This window comes from Xyrauchen texanus, chromosome 27, assembly GCF_025860055.1.
Source record: "Xyrauchen texanus isolate HMW12.3.18 chromosome 27, RBS_HiC_50CHRs, whole genome shotgun sequence".
Lineage (NCBI taxonomy): Eukaryota > Metazoa > Chordata > Actinopteri > Cypriniformes > Catostomidae > Xyrauchen > Xyrauchen texanus.
This window is the reverse complement of record NC_068302.1, coordinates 23,604,078-23,619,363: the sequence shown is the minus strand read 5'-3', so window position 1 is coordinate 23,619,363 and position 15,286 is coordinate 23,604,078. Positions and strand designations below refer to the sequence as shown.

The window sequence follows — 15,286 nt, the reverse complement described above, 5'->3', positions numbered from 1 at the left end:
TCTTTTTATTTTCAGAACAACATGTGATGTTATAAGGAAAACACCACTATTAATCCTTGAAATTTCCAACCCAGCATATAGGTACACCCTCCTTAAACCATGGTCACAATCAAAATTACATTAAATATTAAAAGAGAAACATAAATCCACATTGTGTGGTTAGAAAATCTAGAGTCTATTAAAAATATAAATTAAACCTGAAAAAAACGTTTGGGAGTATACAGTACAGAATATTTGCAGGTGCATTAACCTAAAAGGGTTACATAGTTGATCGGCTAGTGATGCTTGAATGGCTTGCACGCTCAGCGTGAGTTTTGTCACACTTTAGTAGTGTTTAGCCTCCCATTCAGCTGATGAAAACACGCTGTGTAATCATGCGGAAGGATTACATTAAGATGTAGATTGGAATGCAGGTGCGGAAAACTCCGGAAAATAAAAAATGGCACTCCATGTCAAAAAGGTTGCCGACCCCTGCCTAACTGGTATAACACTGAAACAACACACAGTTATGTGCTCAGAAGTGTTTTATGAGCCCTAGAAGAGCAGTAGTTTTTAACTATTTTTTCATCAGGATTGTTTTGCATTAGACATCAAGTGATGACCCAACATAGTACCAATACTTTTTATGGAACAAAGGTACAAAAAACCCTGTCCTTAAATTATACATTCAAATGAATTATTATAACCATGTATACTACACATGAAAACAATATGTAAAACTATTAATATGATTTTGGCTTAATAGGAAAATATATACATTTTTGTAAATTTAGTCAAAACAGCAGCTATAGCATGTGCAAATCAATGGACACTGTGTGTCAAAGTTAAATTTTATTTTGCATTGTTTTCTGCTAGACCTGTAAGCCATTTTGGGGTCGTGACCCACCATAGAATACAACTCTCACACTCTTCAATCCAAAAAACTACTGGTACATTTTGTTGGATCGCTCTCTCTGCCTGTCCTGCTGGATAACATCTGGATGCAGTTTGACCATCTGCCTGCATCTTTTATGACCATTGACCTTTCCTTAATTTATGCTTCAGTGATTTTGACCTGACACATTCAATGAGGCGGCAGACAGGTGGCCATAGTTAGAGTGTGCACATGTTGATTGTGTGTGTTTGTAGGTGTTTTTCCTCTTTCTGAACCTTTTGTAACTGTCCCATGAGAGCTTCTTCCCCATGTTGAGAGCTCTGATTGGTTTTAAGTGATACGTTTTAAGAGGGGATAATTTTATAGCTATTTACTCATTTTATTCCTCTAATACATTAAAATGTTGCTGATTCCTGTAACTCTCTGTCCAAACACTCAAGGATACCAAACAGGGAAATATCAGCCACTCTCACACCAAAATCAAACATGATCAGGAACCGCACTTGACGAGTTTAACATGTTTGGCGAATGCATATGTATGTGTTTGTATGTTTGTGTATCTTGCAACACATTACAAGATCACTGTCAAAGATGAAATCCTCTGCTGTGAGTACAGGTGAAACTCGAAAAATTAGAATATCGTGCAAAAGTTCATTAATTTCAGTAATTCAACTTAAATGGTGAAACTAATATATTATATAGACTCATTACAAGCAAAGTAAGATATTTCAAGCCTTTATTTGATATAATTTTGATGATTATGGCTTACAGCTTATGAAAACCCCAAATTCAGAATCTCAGAAAATTTGAATATTACATGAAATCAATAAAAAAAAAAGGATTTTAAATACAGAAATGTCGGCCCTCTGAAAAGTATAATCATGCATATGTACTCAGTACTTGGTTTGGGCCCCTTTTGCATTAATTACTGCCTCAATGCGGCGTGGCATGGATGCTATCAGCCTGTGGCACTGCTGAGGTGTTATGGAAGACCAAGATGCTTCAATAGCGGCCTTCAGCTCTTCTGCATTGTTTGGTCTCATGTCTCTCATCTTTCTCTTGGCAATGCCCCATAGATTCTCTATGGGGTTCAGGTCAGGCGAGTTTGCTGGCCAATCAAGCATAGTAATACCATGGTCATTGAACCAGGTTTTGGTACTTTTGTCAGTGTGGGCAGGTGCCAAGTCCTGCTGGAAAATGAAGTCAGCATCTCCATAAAGCTTGTCTGCTGAAGGAAGCATGAAGTGCTCTAAAATGTCCCGGTAGACGGCTGCGTTGACTCTGGACTTAATAAAGCACAGTGGACCAACACCAGCCGATGACATGGCTCCCCAAACCAACACAGACTGTGGAAACTTCACACTGGACTTCAGGCATCTTGGATTGTGTGCCTCTCCATTCTTCCTCCAGACTCTGGGACCTCCGTTTCCAAATGAGATGCAAAATTTGCTCTCATCAGAAAAGAGGACTTTGGACCACTGAGCAACAGACCAGTTCTTTTTTTCTTTAGCCCAGGTAAGACGTTTGACATTTGAAGCCCATGTCCAGGACTCGTCTGTGTGTGGTGGCTCTTGATGCAGTAACTCCAGCCTCAGTCCACTCCTTGTGAAGCTCCCCCACACATTTGAATGGCCTTTTCCTGACAATCCTCTCCAGGCTACGGTCATCCCTGCTGCTTGTGCACCTTTTTCTTCCACACTTTTCCCTTCCACTTAACTTTCTATTAATGTGCTTTGATACAGCACTTTGAGAACATCCAACTTCTTTTGCAATTACCTTTTGAGGCTTTCCCTCCTTGTGGAGGGTGTCAATGATGGTTTTCTGCACAACTGTCAGGTCAGCAGTCTTCCCCATGATTGTGAATTCAACTGAACCAGACAGAGACCATTTAAAGGCTCAGGAACCCTTTGCAGGTGTTTAGCTGATTAGAGTGTGACACTTTGAGCCTACAATACTGAACCTTTTCACAATATTCTAATTTTCTGAGATTCTGAATTTGGGGTTTTCATAAGCTGTAAGCCATAATCATCTAAATTATATCAAATAAAGGCTTGAAATATCTTACTTTGCTTGTAATGAGTCTATATAATATATTAGTTTCACCTTTTAAGTTGAATTACTGAAATTAATGAACTTTTGCACGATATTCTAATTTTTCGAGTTTCACCTGTATATTATTATCCTAGTCGATTAGTCGGTCAAACTGTGGACATACTAGTTGATTATGAATTGGTCATTTTGCACATCCCTAGTAACTACAATGCATATTATCCTTTAGAATTTAAGTCATTCATTTGAAAAATATGAAATAGAACATAAATTACCTGCTTGCAGACGCTCCTTCAGACACCATTTTTATTTTTTCCACCAACCATCAAACCACACAAACAGGATTTTGGAATATCAGGGGTGCTGAAGGATGCTCCTGTGCTGCCATGAAAAACCAACTAGATGCTGACATCTTAGTTAACAGGATTTTACACAAAGTTTGGTTTTACATGTGCTTTGCCTTCCAACATCCATATATTGCTTGAGAAGCAATTTTTTAGCTTTCGAATACAGTCATTAAGATTGTACCCTCTCTAATTCTAAATAACTGTCTTTACCCTCTTTTGTTTTTGTATTTGGTATAGACGGAGTGTGCTAACTTTGTACGGTTGCTGCAGCCGTTTAACCGCACTCATCTACTGGCCTGTGGAACAGGAGCATTCCAACCTGTTTGTGCATATGTATATATTGGACACCGCACAGAGGTAACACACACACAATCACTCACTCCCACAAATTCACACCTAGTGTGTTTGTGTATGTACATCAGGAGGATCCAATTTGCTTGTGTATATCAGAGACCAAACTGTTAAATTTCACAGGTCAACCCACCAACAGATTGACCCTGAAGGTCAAGACTAGATAATGAGAGAAAAGACAAAGCAAATACACACAGACAAATTCAGTAGCAGAGGAGACATGCAGGAATGCGCTTTAACATGAATAGACAAAATTGTAACCAAAGTGTGCTAAATCCGACAAAATATTAATTTGATGACATTAAGGGGTAGACTCATATTTGTATTTTTTAATTCAAAAATGCAAAAATATTTATTTTAAGGTTCGAGTTAGGATGTGGTTAGTGTCACTTAGTATATAGGGTGTATAGTTATATAAGGTCTATTGCGATTCTAATTAGCTTTATATAAAAACAACAGAGGTCTATGCTGCGATAAAAAGCCAAAACACAGTAACTACACCATCACTGAAACTGAGAAAAAATGGCTTCAAAATGGCTTTTGATTGTCCTGCATAATGTGCATTATAAAATAGTCTCACAAGTTTTTCAATTAATCTTATCATAGTGCATAGTACTTTCTGCATTTTTACATTTTCAAAAAACATAATTTAGTATGATTTATAAGCTGTTTTCCTCATGGGGACCGACAAAATGTCCCCACAAGGTCAAAAATTTCGGGTTTTACTATCCTTATGGGGACATTTGGTCCCCACAAAGTGATAAATACACGCTCACACACACACACACACACACACACACACACACAACAACAACAACCACCATTCACCACTAAGTGGCTGTGACGTCACCACAAGGCTTGTGCCAGGCTATGTGCACCTTGAGGCTACATGAAGTGTCGAAAGCCCACTGGCAGGAGGTCACGGGGCAGAACCAGATGCAACGGGTCGACTGACTGAGACAAACTGGCTGATGGACCACCTGTGCCCCCTACTGTGCCAACTTGTTGTGCTTTAGCCATCCGGCGCTCCTCTCGTTGTTGTGAGCGTCGCTCCTCCACCCTCCGTTGTTGTTGGAGGGCGACTGCCTCCAACTGCCCAGTAGTGTCCTTCACGAGCCTCCTCCACAGAGGCCGATCTTGACACTGCTGTTACCAGTCAGTGGCAAGTCCACTCAGCTCCACATCCTCCTGTACCACATCACTCCATCTCCTCTCCAGCCTGTGCTGCACCCGTTTAGCCCCGTCAATCCAGCCGAACAAAAGCTGTTTAGGCATGCGGTGGCTGGGCATACGAGCTACATGGCCCAGCCAATGCAGCCTTGCCTGACGGAGGAGCTCACCGATGGGACTTTGTCCAGATATTTCAAGGATTTGTGAGCTCATCACACAATACAGCCTGGTTAAACCCAGGATGGAACATAGGCAGGTCAGCCTAAATGTTACTGAAAGTTGAAGATGTTCCATTAACGGGGTCCACGTTTCGCAAGCATAGTCACACGTGCGCATACACACACACACACACACACACACACACACACACACACCCACACACACACACATTCGTTTGATAAATTACAGATTTTAAATAAGGCCGATTAGCTGGTCAGAATAAGATTTTGACGTGTGAGTTTGCCAGATTTCTATAGGTGAAATCCCCCAATCAGATCTTGACACTTGTAGAGTTTGGATATAAGCCAGGGTGTTGCTTTAGTCCCGCAATCTAGCAACCTTGAACGCACAAGCTCTCTCTCCACTGCGAAAAAAGGAGTTTGTGATGGTTTTATTTTTCCCTCCTAATGTTCACATGAAACTTACGCCACAGGTTTTCAAATGTTTCACGCACTTTCAAACATGGTCAAGCAGTAGATTAGAGTAGAAAAACTTTGTGTGTGCAGTGAGCGAGCAAGCTTTTTCATGATCATAATGTGGATCAGAAAATACAATTACAGAGGGGAACAGGTGCATATTATGGCCATGTGTCCTAATGGCCAATGAAGTGTCCATATCTATTAAATAAAAAATACATAAAAATGCAATTCACATTAACCATTTGCTTGAATACACCTATTCTATGATGAACGTTTTTACATTTCTGAGTTTAAAGTCATATTGATATTTTTTCTGGGTCTTAAAGTAAAAAATGTCATGTGGGGTCCAGAGACAGTAAAAATAAATAAATAAATAAATATGAAATTCCTGAAAAAATAAATGTTGGTATGACTAGTGCAGAATAATATTTTATTGTTATTTCTCACAAAATAAACACTACATTTAAAAAAAAAAAAATATGAAAATCTTTGGGTGTAACCAACATGTAAGTAGCCATTTTGTAGTTTATGCTGACCATGAAACACAGTAAAATAATGTTTTGTCAGTGTTTGGTTTGCTGAGATAAACACTGGTACTGAGACTATTTAGCAGAGACGGGCCACTTCTATTAAAATGAATGGGAGAAATTGGAACGCTTAGCAGTTCCATCTGATATTTATTTTCACATGTTTATAAAAAGGCAGATTTTGTTCATGTGGTGTAACCCTGATAATAATTATTGATATGTTTTAATAAAAAAAATCTATGTAATTCAATGAATAAGTTGTTTATACTCTCATGTATTCAAGGTGCAAAGACATCACATGACTATTTGAAAGTTTGATTATAATTTTTAAATTTTTTTTAAATGCTATAAAAGGTTTTTCAAAAATTTATGAAACAAAAATGGACAAAGATTACATTTCTGAGAATATGACAAGTGTTTCAAACTAGATTTTTAAAAGGTTTCTCATTTTAATTTTATTTCATAATGGTCAATCATTACTTCTTGTCTGATTGGGTGGTTCTTGTCAACAGTGAATGAAGACACTGTTTGATGTGCAGCGCTCAGAATAGCAGATCTAATAATATTCTATAATAATTTTTTACTGAGTGCATGATTGGTACAAGGTTATAAAAACATCCGGGGCTTAAGCCCGGTAAGCCCACCCCTAGCAACACACCTGTGCACAACCACAAGGAATCAGAGCGCATTGGGGAGAAAAGGGGAGAAAATAAAAAATAAATAAAAAAAGATAATTTTAGGATGTGAAAATAAATCAAGTTTTTGTACTTGGGAATGTCTGAGACTCCAAACATAACCTAAAGTACTGTAAAATGTTCATAAAGGATGTAAGAAGCATGTTATCCATTTGAATTTTTTTTTTTAATCAGTTCTACTAAGATTAGGAAAAGCCATGCGGTGTTAACTCATATGTTTTTGGAAATATTAAATGGTTCTTAGGTTCTCTCAAACCCCGCACAGAACATTATTGTTAATAATACATTACAGAATTATTTAAATGAATAATGAATTTATTGATAAGTAAAAGTAACACTAGTTTATTGTTAATGAGAATGTTCTGTCTTCTTGTTGGCAGCATGTGTTCATTTTGGATCGTACCACAGTGCAGAATGGGAGGGGCAAATGTCCCCATGACCCCAAACTACCCTTTGCAAGCACCTTCACAGGTACAGTTGAATGTGGAACAAAAATATATGAATGTGTGTGTCTCTCTCTCTGTGTGTGTGTGTGTGTGTGTGTGTGTGTGTGTGTGTGTGTGTGGAAATAGTGACTTTGTGTTATAAGTTGCTGTGTTAAATTTAATGCCACTACATGTTTGTCTTGTGTGTTTATGAGTACAGTATGTCAGAGTGAGTTTGTAAAAGTAGTTTGTGTGTGTGGGATTTTGTTAGTGTGTGTGTATTTTGGCTCTTGTGCATGCAGGGTGGAGGTTTGAGCTTGTCAGTTGTCATTGAGTTTATGGGTCTATGTAGATGGACTGCTCTGATGGGGGAAAGTTGAGGTCCTCTTCAGGCCAGTCTTTTGGGTCAATGAAACATCTCCCAATGTGTGTGTGTGTGTGTGTGTGTGTAATAACACACAATCTTGGCTGTTCTTCTATTGACAGATACATTGCATTATGGGACAGTGTTAGGATTGCATATTCTTGAACTTGGACATAAATGCGCACACTGATTTGACAGTGTGGACTTGGACACATGATGCACACAGATATACACACAAACATAGTTTTCTCTGATAATTTATAGGGAAAAGAGACAATGTGTGTTTGTGTTTAAAACTGAAGGCTGACACATCTTTCATTACCACCACCCTAATATTATGAGACACTATGTGTTTGAGTGTGTGTCTTGCAAAGGCTATTGACAGTATATCGAGTTTCGTCTGATTGTATTCTGATCTGTGTGTAAGTGTGTGTGTGTGTGTGTGTGTGTGTGTGTGTGTGTGTGTGTGTGTGTGTGTGTGTGTGTGTGTGTGTGTTTTCAGACTGACAGTATGTTGTAATGGAAAATATTACATTAAGGCATCTTTCCTGCATCTCTCTCTGTATGAATCTTTCTCTGTCTGTCTTGCAGGGGGAGAACTGTACACAGGTCTGACTGCAGATTTTCTGGGCAGAGACTCAGTGATTTTGAGGAGTTTAGGGTCTCGTTCACCCATGCGAACAGAGACAGATCAGAGGATATTACATGGTATAAAAACACATGATAATCTCCTACCAGATCTACATACATGGGCATGCAACATTATACAATGAACACATGGGTGAACTTACAAAGAATTAATAAATACCACAAGCAAAATTTTTACCTAATCTTATTTAGAGTATGGTTACTGAAAATTATGAAACTTGAGAACTTAAGAAAATATTTTTTACCATAATATTTACAGATTGTGAAATTAAACCTTTAAGCTCGGATGGGCCCACGAGAAAAAAATAATTCTTCAAAATATTAATAACTAAAGTCTTGATCAACACAAAATATGTATCATTTGAAATCTTAGAAGCTCTACTTTACAATGCATGTTGGCATTATGACCAAAACTGAACAAGTGCTTTGACATTTATAGACAAATCAGAAGTGTTCCGTTTTGATAATTTATTAATAATTTTGCACGTTTATATTCTGTGTATGTGTATATTTGCAGATCCCAGGTTTGTTGCAGCCCACCTCATTCCTGACAGCGCAGACAGAGATGATGATAAAATGTATTTCTTCTTCACCGAAAGAGCAACTGAGACCGCAGAGAGAGACGATGAAGGAGCCATACACACACGCATTGGACGAGTGTGCGCTGTGAGTTAAACTATCTTCATCACATCTTACTTCCTGATTGTCTACCAACATTGTCAACTTTTCACACAATTGCCACTGTTATGGCCAAAACCCTTGAAATAATCTCTTATAAATTAGAGGTTAATGACCAAAAATATGAAAAATCACAGATGCTTGAAATTGCACATATCCAATGCCATTCTTTTTATTGCAAGGAAACAGCTACAGACTATAACCAACAGAACATAATTATCTGTGGATCAAATTAATATTAACAGCAATAATAATAATATTTAACGAAATAGCAAAAAGGCAGCAGTCAAGAACAGATCAAAGCACTAGATACTACGAGAAGGAGAGTTTTGAGCCAAGGTAAACACATTCTTGTGTGCAAGAACATAATCCTCAGCTAAACCAGTAGCAGCAGAAGCAGCGCATTACAAAACATTTAGCTCTTTTAAGTAGGTATGCCATCAAGGCTTTATATAGGAATTCCTCAATGATGTGGCCCAAACACACATTTAAGAATAATTCTGAGCAAAAGCATGTAACAGCCATACACACACATGCATGCACAAGCAGGAAACCAAAGAAGACCAGCATACTGGAATGACCATTCCTTTTTTCAAACCCATACACACAGTTGTTGGATGGTTTGCATACCTTTGCTTAGGTTTACACACACTTACCAATTACCCAGTAACCGTGCACACACACACACACACACACAAACACACACACACACACACACACACACACACACACACACACACACACACACACACACACACACACACACACACACACACACACACACACACACACACACACACACACACACACAGACAGTTGTGTTTCCATGTTTTATGAGGACTTTCCATAGACATAATGGTTTTTATACTGTACAAACTTTATATTCTATCCTCTAAACCTAACCCTACCCCTAAACCTAACCCTCACAGAAAACCTTCTGCATTTTTACATTTTCAAAAAACATAATTTAGTATGATTTATAAGCTGTTTTCCTCATGGGGACCGACAAAATGTCCCCACAAGGTCAAACATTTCGGGTTTTACTATCCTTATGGGGACATTTGGTCCCCACAAAGTGATAAATACACGCTCACACACACACACACACACACACACACACACACACACACACACACACACACACACACACACACACACACACACACACACACACACACACACACACACACACACACACAGGCTGTACAAATCTTTCTTGTCTTTTAGAGGTCAGTGTTCAAAGAGCCAGGGATCAATCACAAATTACTGTCACTTTGACTGCTATTCATTGTCCAACTGTACCACATTCCCAATTACACACACATTTACACTGCAGAGAGGGTGATTATCTCCACATATGGTGATTACACAGATTTAAAGTAATTTAAACCACTCCTGTGAGTGTTTGAGATTTTAAACCTAGCTGTTATGCTTCTTGGGATCCGTGACAATCCTTTACTTAAAGTGTGGTAATCTCCATAACTGGGTGATGCTCTGAGATATTATGGGATATCGAAACATTCTTGTTCCCACGAACTGATCTGAATGTTTATGGATAAGTGAGTAACACAAGCACACACTTTCACTCACTCACTCACTCACTCACTCACTCACTCACTCACTCACTCACTCACTCACTCACTCACTCACTCACTCACTATCACCTCTCTTTATTCATTACTCTCCAGCATTATTTAGAAGGTGAATGATTTAATTTAGTTTACCTGTAGATTGTCAGCTGTTTTTGTCTGTTTTAGGATAACTCTCTTAATGCCCGAGTGTACTGTGTAGTTTAGCTGTGTTCCGGATTTTGTTCCAAGTTCTCTTTTGATCGCAAGCAAATACATGCCACATGTGGATAGTCCAAGCAGCCTGTGCTGATGACAAAATTGATGTCATGCATACTGTGCATGGAGCGATTAGCTACATGGACATCCGAACTATACTTTGGCCTTTAGATTGTGTCCCAATGTGCGTACTTATACCATGCACTCAAAGTATGTACTTTGCTGGTGATTGAAAAGTGAATTCTTTTAAGTGTGTAATATTGGGATATATTATCACATAATAATATTGCATCTTGATAACACAGACCCCCTTGTGTTAGCATGTCACTAAATTCATTACTTTAATCAATAATTAGATTCATGCATGTAAAAACTGCTTTGACAATCTTCGACCTCACATTCCTTGAGAAGTTTCGACAGCTAAAATTGTTTTAACAGAACCTTCTCTTACATTGTGCTAGTTATTGTGGGCAGTATTAGCTGAAAAAGCATGCACAGATGCACACTTTGAAAATCTGACAGAGAAGGTATATCCAGGCACCTTTGGCAGACAATTTTCAATGTACTATGATTTGGGACACACTAATTCTGATTTTGCAAATCATTTAAGACAGATTGTATGAGCATGGTAATGGAGGGATAGTCTCTTATTTTCATTGTGGTTGGTCTAAAGGTAAAACAAATGATGCATCATCATCATTAATCATGTTTGTGTTGTTTCAGAATGACGTGGGTGGGCAGAGGGTTCTGGTGAATAAGTGGAGCACATTTATTAAAGCCCGACTGGTGTGTTCTGTTCCTGGACCTCACGGCATCCAAACACACTTTCATCAGCTGGGTGAGAAAATAAATACACATTCACACTTTAGGGATATTTAACCCAGAAAAGAAAATTATTTCATCATTTACTCACCCTTATGTTGTTACAAACTTATATGACTTTCTGTTTTAGTGGAAACCAAAAGAATAAGAGGTTAAGCAGAATTTTTGCCTTAGTTTTTCCAAACAACTCCTTTCAGGAGTTCATGAAAGAAAGTCAAATGGGTTTCGAACAACATGGGAGAGAGAGAGAGAGAGAGAGAATGATGACAGAATTTACATTTTTGGGTGAAGTATTGCTTTATTTTACATTATATAAGCTTATATTATAAGCTTGAGACATAATTTTGCTGTCTTGCACTCCTTAAAATTGTACTGCTTGTTTGTTTATGTGTATATGTGCAGAGAATGTGTTCATGTTAAGAACTAAAGATGAAACTAATCCAGAGATCTATGCAATATTCAGCACCATCAGGTTTGTATGCTGTTGTCATTTCTTTAATCATTGCATAAAGCACCGATGTGTGTGTTCATTAAACAGACATGTTCTCTCTCCAGTAATGTGTTTCAGGGCTATGCAGTGTGTGTGTATAGTATGACTGATATCCGTGAGGCCTTTAACGGGCCGTTTGCTCATAAAGAGGGTCCTGACTATCAGTGGGGACCTTATGAAGGACGAGTCCCTTATCCACGGCCAGGAGTGGTAAGAAAATACGCACACACATACTTCTTTATTTACAGGTCATTTTCTATTATTCAATGCAAGACCCTGTTCACACTTATGGCACTTTTCCACCGCACCTTACGGTTTGGTTCGACTCTACGCGCGTTACTTTTCTGAGCTTGCTTTTCCACTGCTGTTTAGTGCCGCCTCAATGTGGGTGGGATTATAGGCTGATCGTCATAGTTACGCCACCTCTACTGTGATGACATCATCTTAAACATGACACAACATTATAAACAATAACACGACCGCCAGCTGTTAGCTACTAGCTCATTGTGCTGCAAAAAGCAGTTGTTGCATGTTGATTTTACACAAGTATAACAGTTAAATTGGCCTGGTTGTTTTAGAAGCAAACTTCCAGTAGCTGGTCAACTAAATAAAGTTAAGCTTTCAAGCAGAGTGAAGAAAGACGATTAATGGGATTGTAACAACAGAGTAAATTATGGCAGAATTTTAAATTTTGGATGAACCATCCCTTTAAAACTACATGTTAACAGCAAGCTGTCTTCACTGACAACATGTGAAAGGATCACCCAAGATGGATGTTAATACAGGTGTAAACGGCGCCAAAGTTAAAAGTGTTTTTTTTTTTTTCAGATTGTACACCCCATATCTACAACACTTTTACTCTTCTCTTTTTTTTATCCAATTCCTTTCTTTCTTCTCTCTCTCTCTCTCTCTCTCTCTCTCTCTCTCTCTCTCTCTCTCTCTCTGTGTCTCGCAGTGCCCCAGTAAGATCACAGCCCAGCCTGGCCATGCATTTCGTAGCACACTGGAATTTCCAGACACAGTGCTACAGTTCGCAAGAACACACCCACTTATGTGGCGCCCTATTTACCCCTCACAGCGGCAACCTCTGCTGCTCCGCACCGGTGCCCAATATAGACTCACACACATAACTGTAGACCGCACTCAGGCTGAGGATGGATACTATGATGTCATGTTCATTGGCACTGGTAATAGGGAGTGTGTTATAAAACATCACTTAACACTTATTTGTAATTCTTGGTGACTGGTAGAATAACTGTGACCTTTGACCTCTTCAGATATCGGGACTGTACTGAAGGTTATCGTACTAGGAAACGGTAACTCACTCACCACTGAAGAGATCACACTAGAGGAACTGCAAATGTTTAAGGTCTGTGAGCACAATTATGTGAATGTGTATATATTTGAAAATATATTGTACATGTGTCTTAAGGTGTGCATTTATATGTCTGTCTTTGAGGTTATCTATGTATGCGTGTCTCTGTGTATGTTTGTACACTACAAGGCTAAAAGTATTTGGACATCCAACACTACACCCATTGATGAACATCATTTCAAAACCATTGTCATTAATAGAGAGTTGGTCCTCCCTTTGTTGCTATAACAGCTTCGATTTTTTGGGTTAGGTCAGGCCCTGACGTTGGGTGATGGGTCCTGGCTTGCAGTCAGCATTCCAGTTTATCCCAAATGTGTTAAATGGGGTTTAGGTCTGGGCTTTGTGGGGGACAGTCAAGTTCTTCCACACTACACTCAGTAAACCTTTCATCTGGATGCATCAAGGGCAGTACCACATTAAATATCACTGTACTCTTTTTTACGCCCCATTCTCATAATAATGTTTGACTAAAGAGATTGCGTGGCTGTATGCTTGATTTTATCCAACTGTAAGTAACAGGTGTTAGTGAAGCTTAAAGGGATACTTCACCCAAAAATGAAAATAAATAAATAAAAATAATTATTTAATGCCATCCTAGATGTTTATGACTTCCTTCTGCTGAACACAAACAAATATTATTAGAAGAATATTTCAGCTCTGTTGACCAGACCTTTGAAGCTCAAGAAATCACATAAAGGCAGCATAGAAGTATGACTCCAGGGGTTTAATATATGATTTCTGAAGCATTGTAATCACTTTGGGTGAGAAACAGATTCATATTTTAATCCTTTTTTTACTATAAATCTCCACTTTCACTTTCAGAATGTGAAAGTATAAGTGGAGATTAATAGTAAAAAAGGATTTAAATATTGTGTCTCTCACCCACACCTATTATATCACTTATGAAGTCAAAGGTTTAAACACTGGATTCATATGGATTACTTTTATGATGCATTTTTGTGCTCTTTGAAGCCTGAAAGGTCTTTTCAAAATTCACTTGCATTGTATGGACCTACAGAGCTGAGATATTCTTCTAAAAATCTTTGTTTGTGGTCTCCAGAAGAAAGAAAGTCATACACATCTGGGATGGCATGAGGTTGAGTAAATGAGGAGAGAATTTAAATTTTTAGGTGAAATATCCCTTTAAATGACCAACCCTGTTAATTAGAAGGGTGTGTTTACATATTTTTGGTCATGTAGTGTACTTGTGAGTGCGTTTTTGTTTGTCTTCTGGAATACATGCTTGATATCCTATTCCTGTATTTCATGATGTTTCCTCTGCAGGTACCTACTCCCATAACCTCAATGGACATATGTGTGAAGAGGGTGAGTTCACAGTCATGCAGTCTTATGCTTCTATTCCAGTATATTAACATAAAAGGAACAAAAAAAAATAAAAAATTTCCATAGAATTCCCAAAAGGACTTCCACTGTAGTGGTATGAATGGCACCCCGCTTTGTGTGTACATGCTGTTGGCTCTAAAGCAATAAAACATTCATGCAAAACAACCAGTTACTTGGTTATTTGTCATGCAGCAGGTGTTTTAAATCCAAATTACAGTACACTTTCCACATAGGCAGATTACAAATTTGAAATCTTTTGTGGAACAGAAAAGGGGATTGAGACTTCTGCACAATCAAACATATCTCAAGAAGCACTGCACCAAGTTTGACATCAGCCATGACGTTGGTTCCTGTGTGTCTTGTGAACAGTAGTGATAACACGTGTTTCAGGGTTTTAGATCAAATTAATCAAATAATATGTTAAAATATGTTTTCACTCAAAGCCATCATATAGCTTTGGAATACAGCATACGAGGTCCACTTTTAAGGTCTTTTTTTCATAATTTTGAAGCTTGAAAACCCCAGTCCCATTCACTTTCATAGTATACAAAAAAGCTGCCAGGGCATATGAAAACATTTAATTTTTCATTCCATGGAAGAAAGTACTACGAGAGTATGCAACAACATGACGGTTAGCAAATGCAGAGAGAATTTTCATTTTGGGGCAAGCTATTCCATTTAGGACACAATGGATTTGTTATG

At 38.3% G+C, this 15,286-nt stretch overlaps 1 protein-coding gene across 1 annotated transcript in view; it reads left to right on the top strand.

Moving 5' to 3' along the window:
- sema3bl (sema domain, immunoglobulin domain (Ig), short basic domain, secreted, (semaphorin) 3bl) overlaps positions 1-15,286 on the top strand; it is a 44,192-nt gene that overhangs the window by 23,379 nt on the left and 5,527 nt on the right. Inside the window, exons 4-13 of the mRNA XM_052094645.1 lie at positions 3,508-3,627; positions 7,032-7,122; positions 8,032-8,148; positions 8,606-8,754; positions 11,277-11,391; positions 11,778-11,847; positions 11,931-12,075; positions 12,821-13,052; positions 13,143-13,234; positions 14,525-14,566. Of these exons, the coding sequence (XP_051950605.1) occupies positions 3,508-3,627; positions 7,032-7,122; positions 8,032-8,148; positions 8,606-8,754; positions 11,277-11,391; positions 11,778-11,847; positions 11,931-12,075; positions 12,821-13,052; positions 13,143-13,234; positions 14,525-14,566 (1,173 nt within the window). The remainder of the gene's footprint in view (positions 1-3,507; positions 3,628-7,031; positions 7,123-8,031; positions 8,149-8,605; positions 8,755-11,276; positions 11,392-11,777; positions 11,848-11,930; positions 12,076-12,820; positions 13,053-13,142; positions 13,235-14,524; positions 14,567-15,286) is intronic.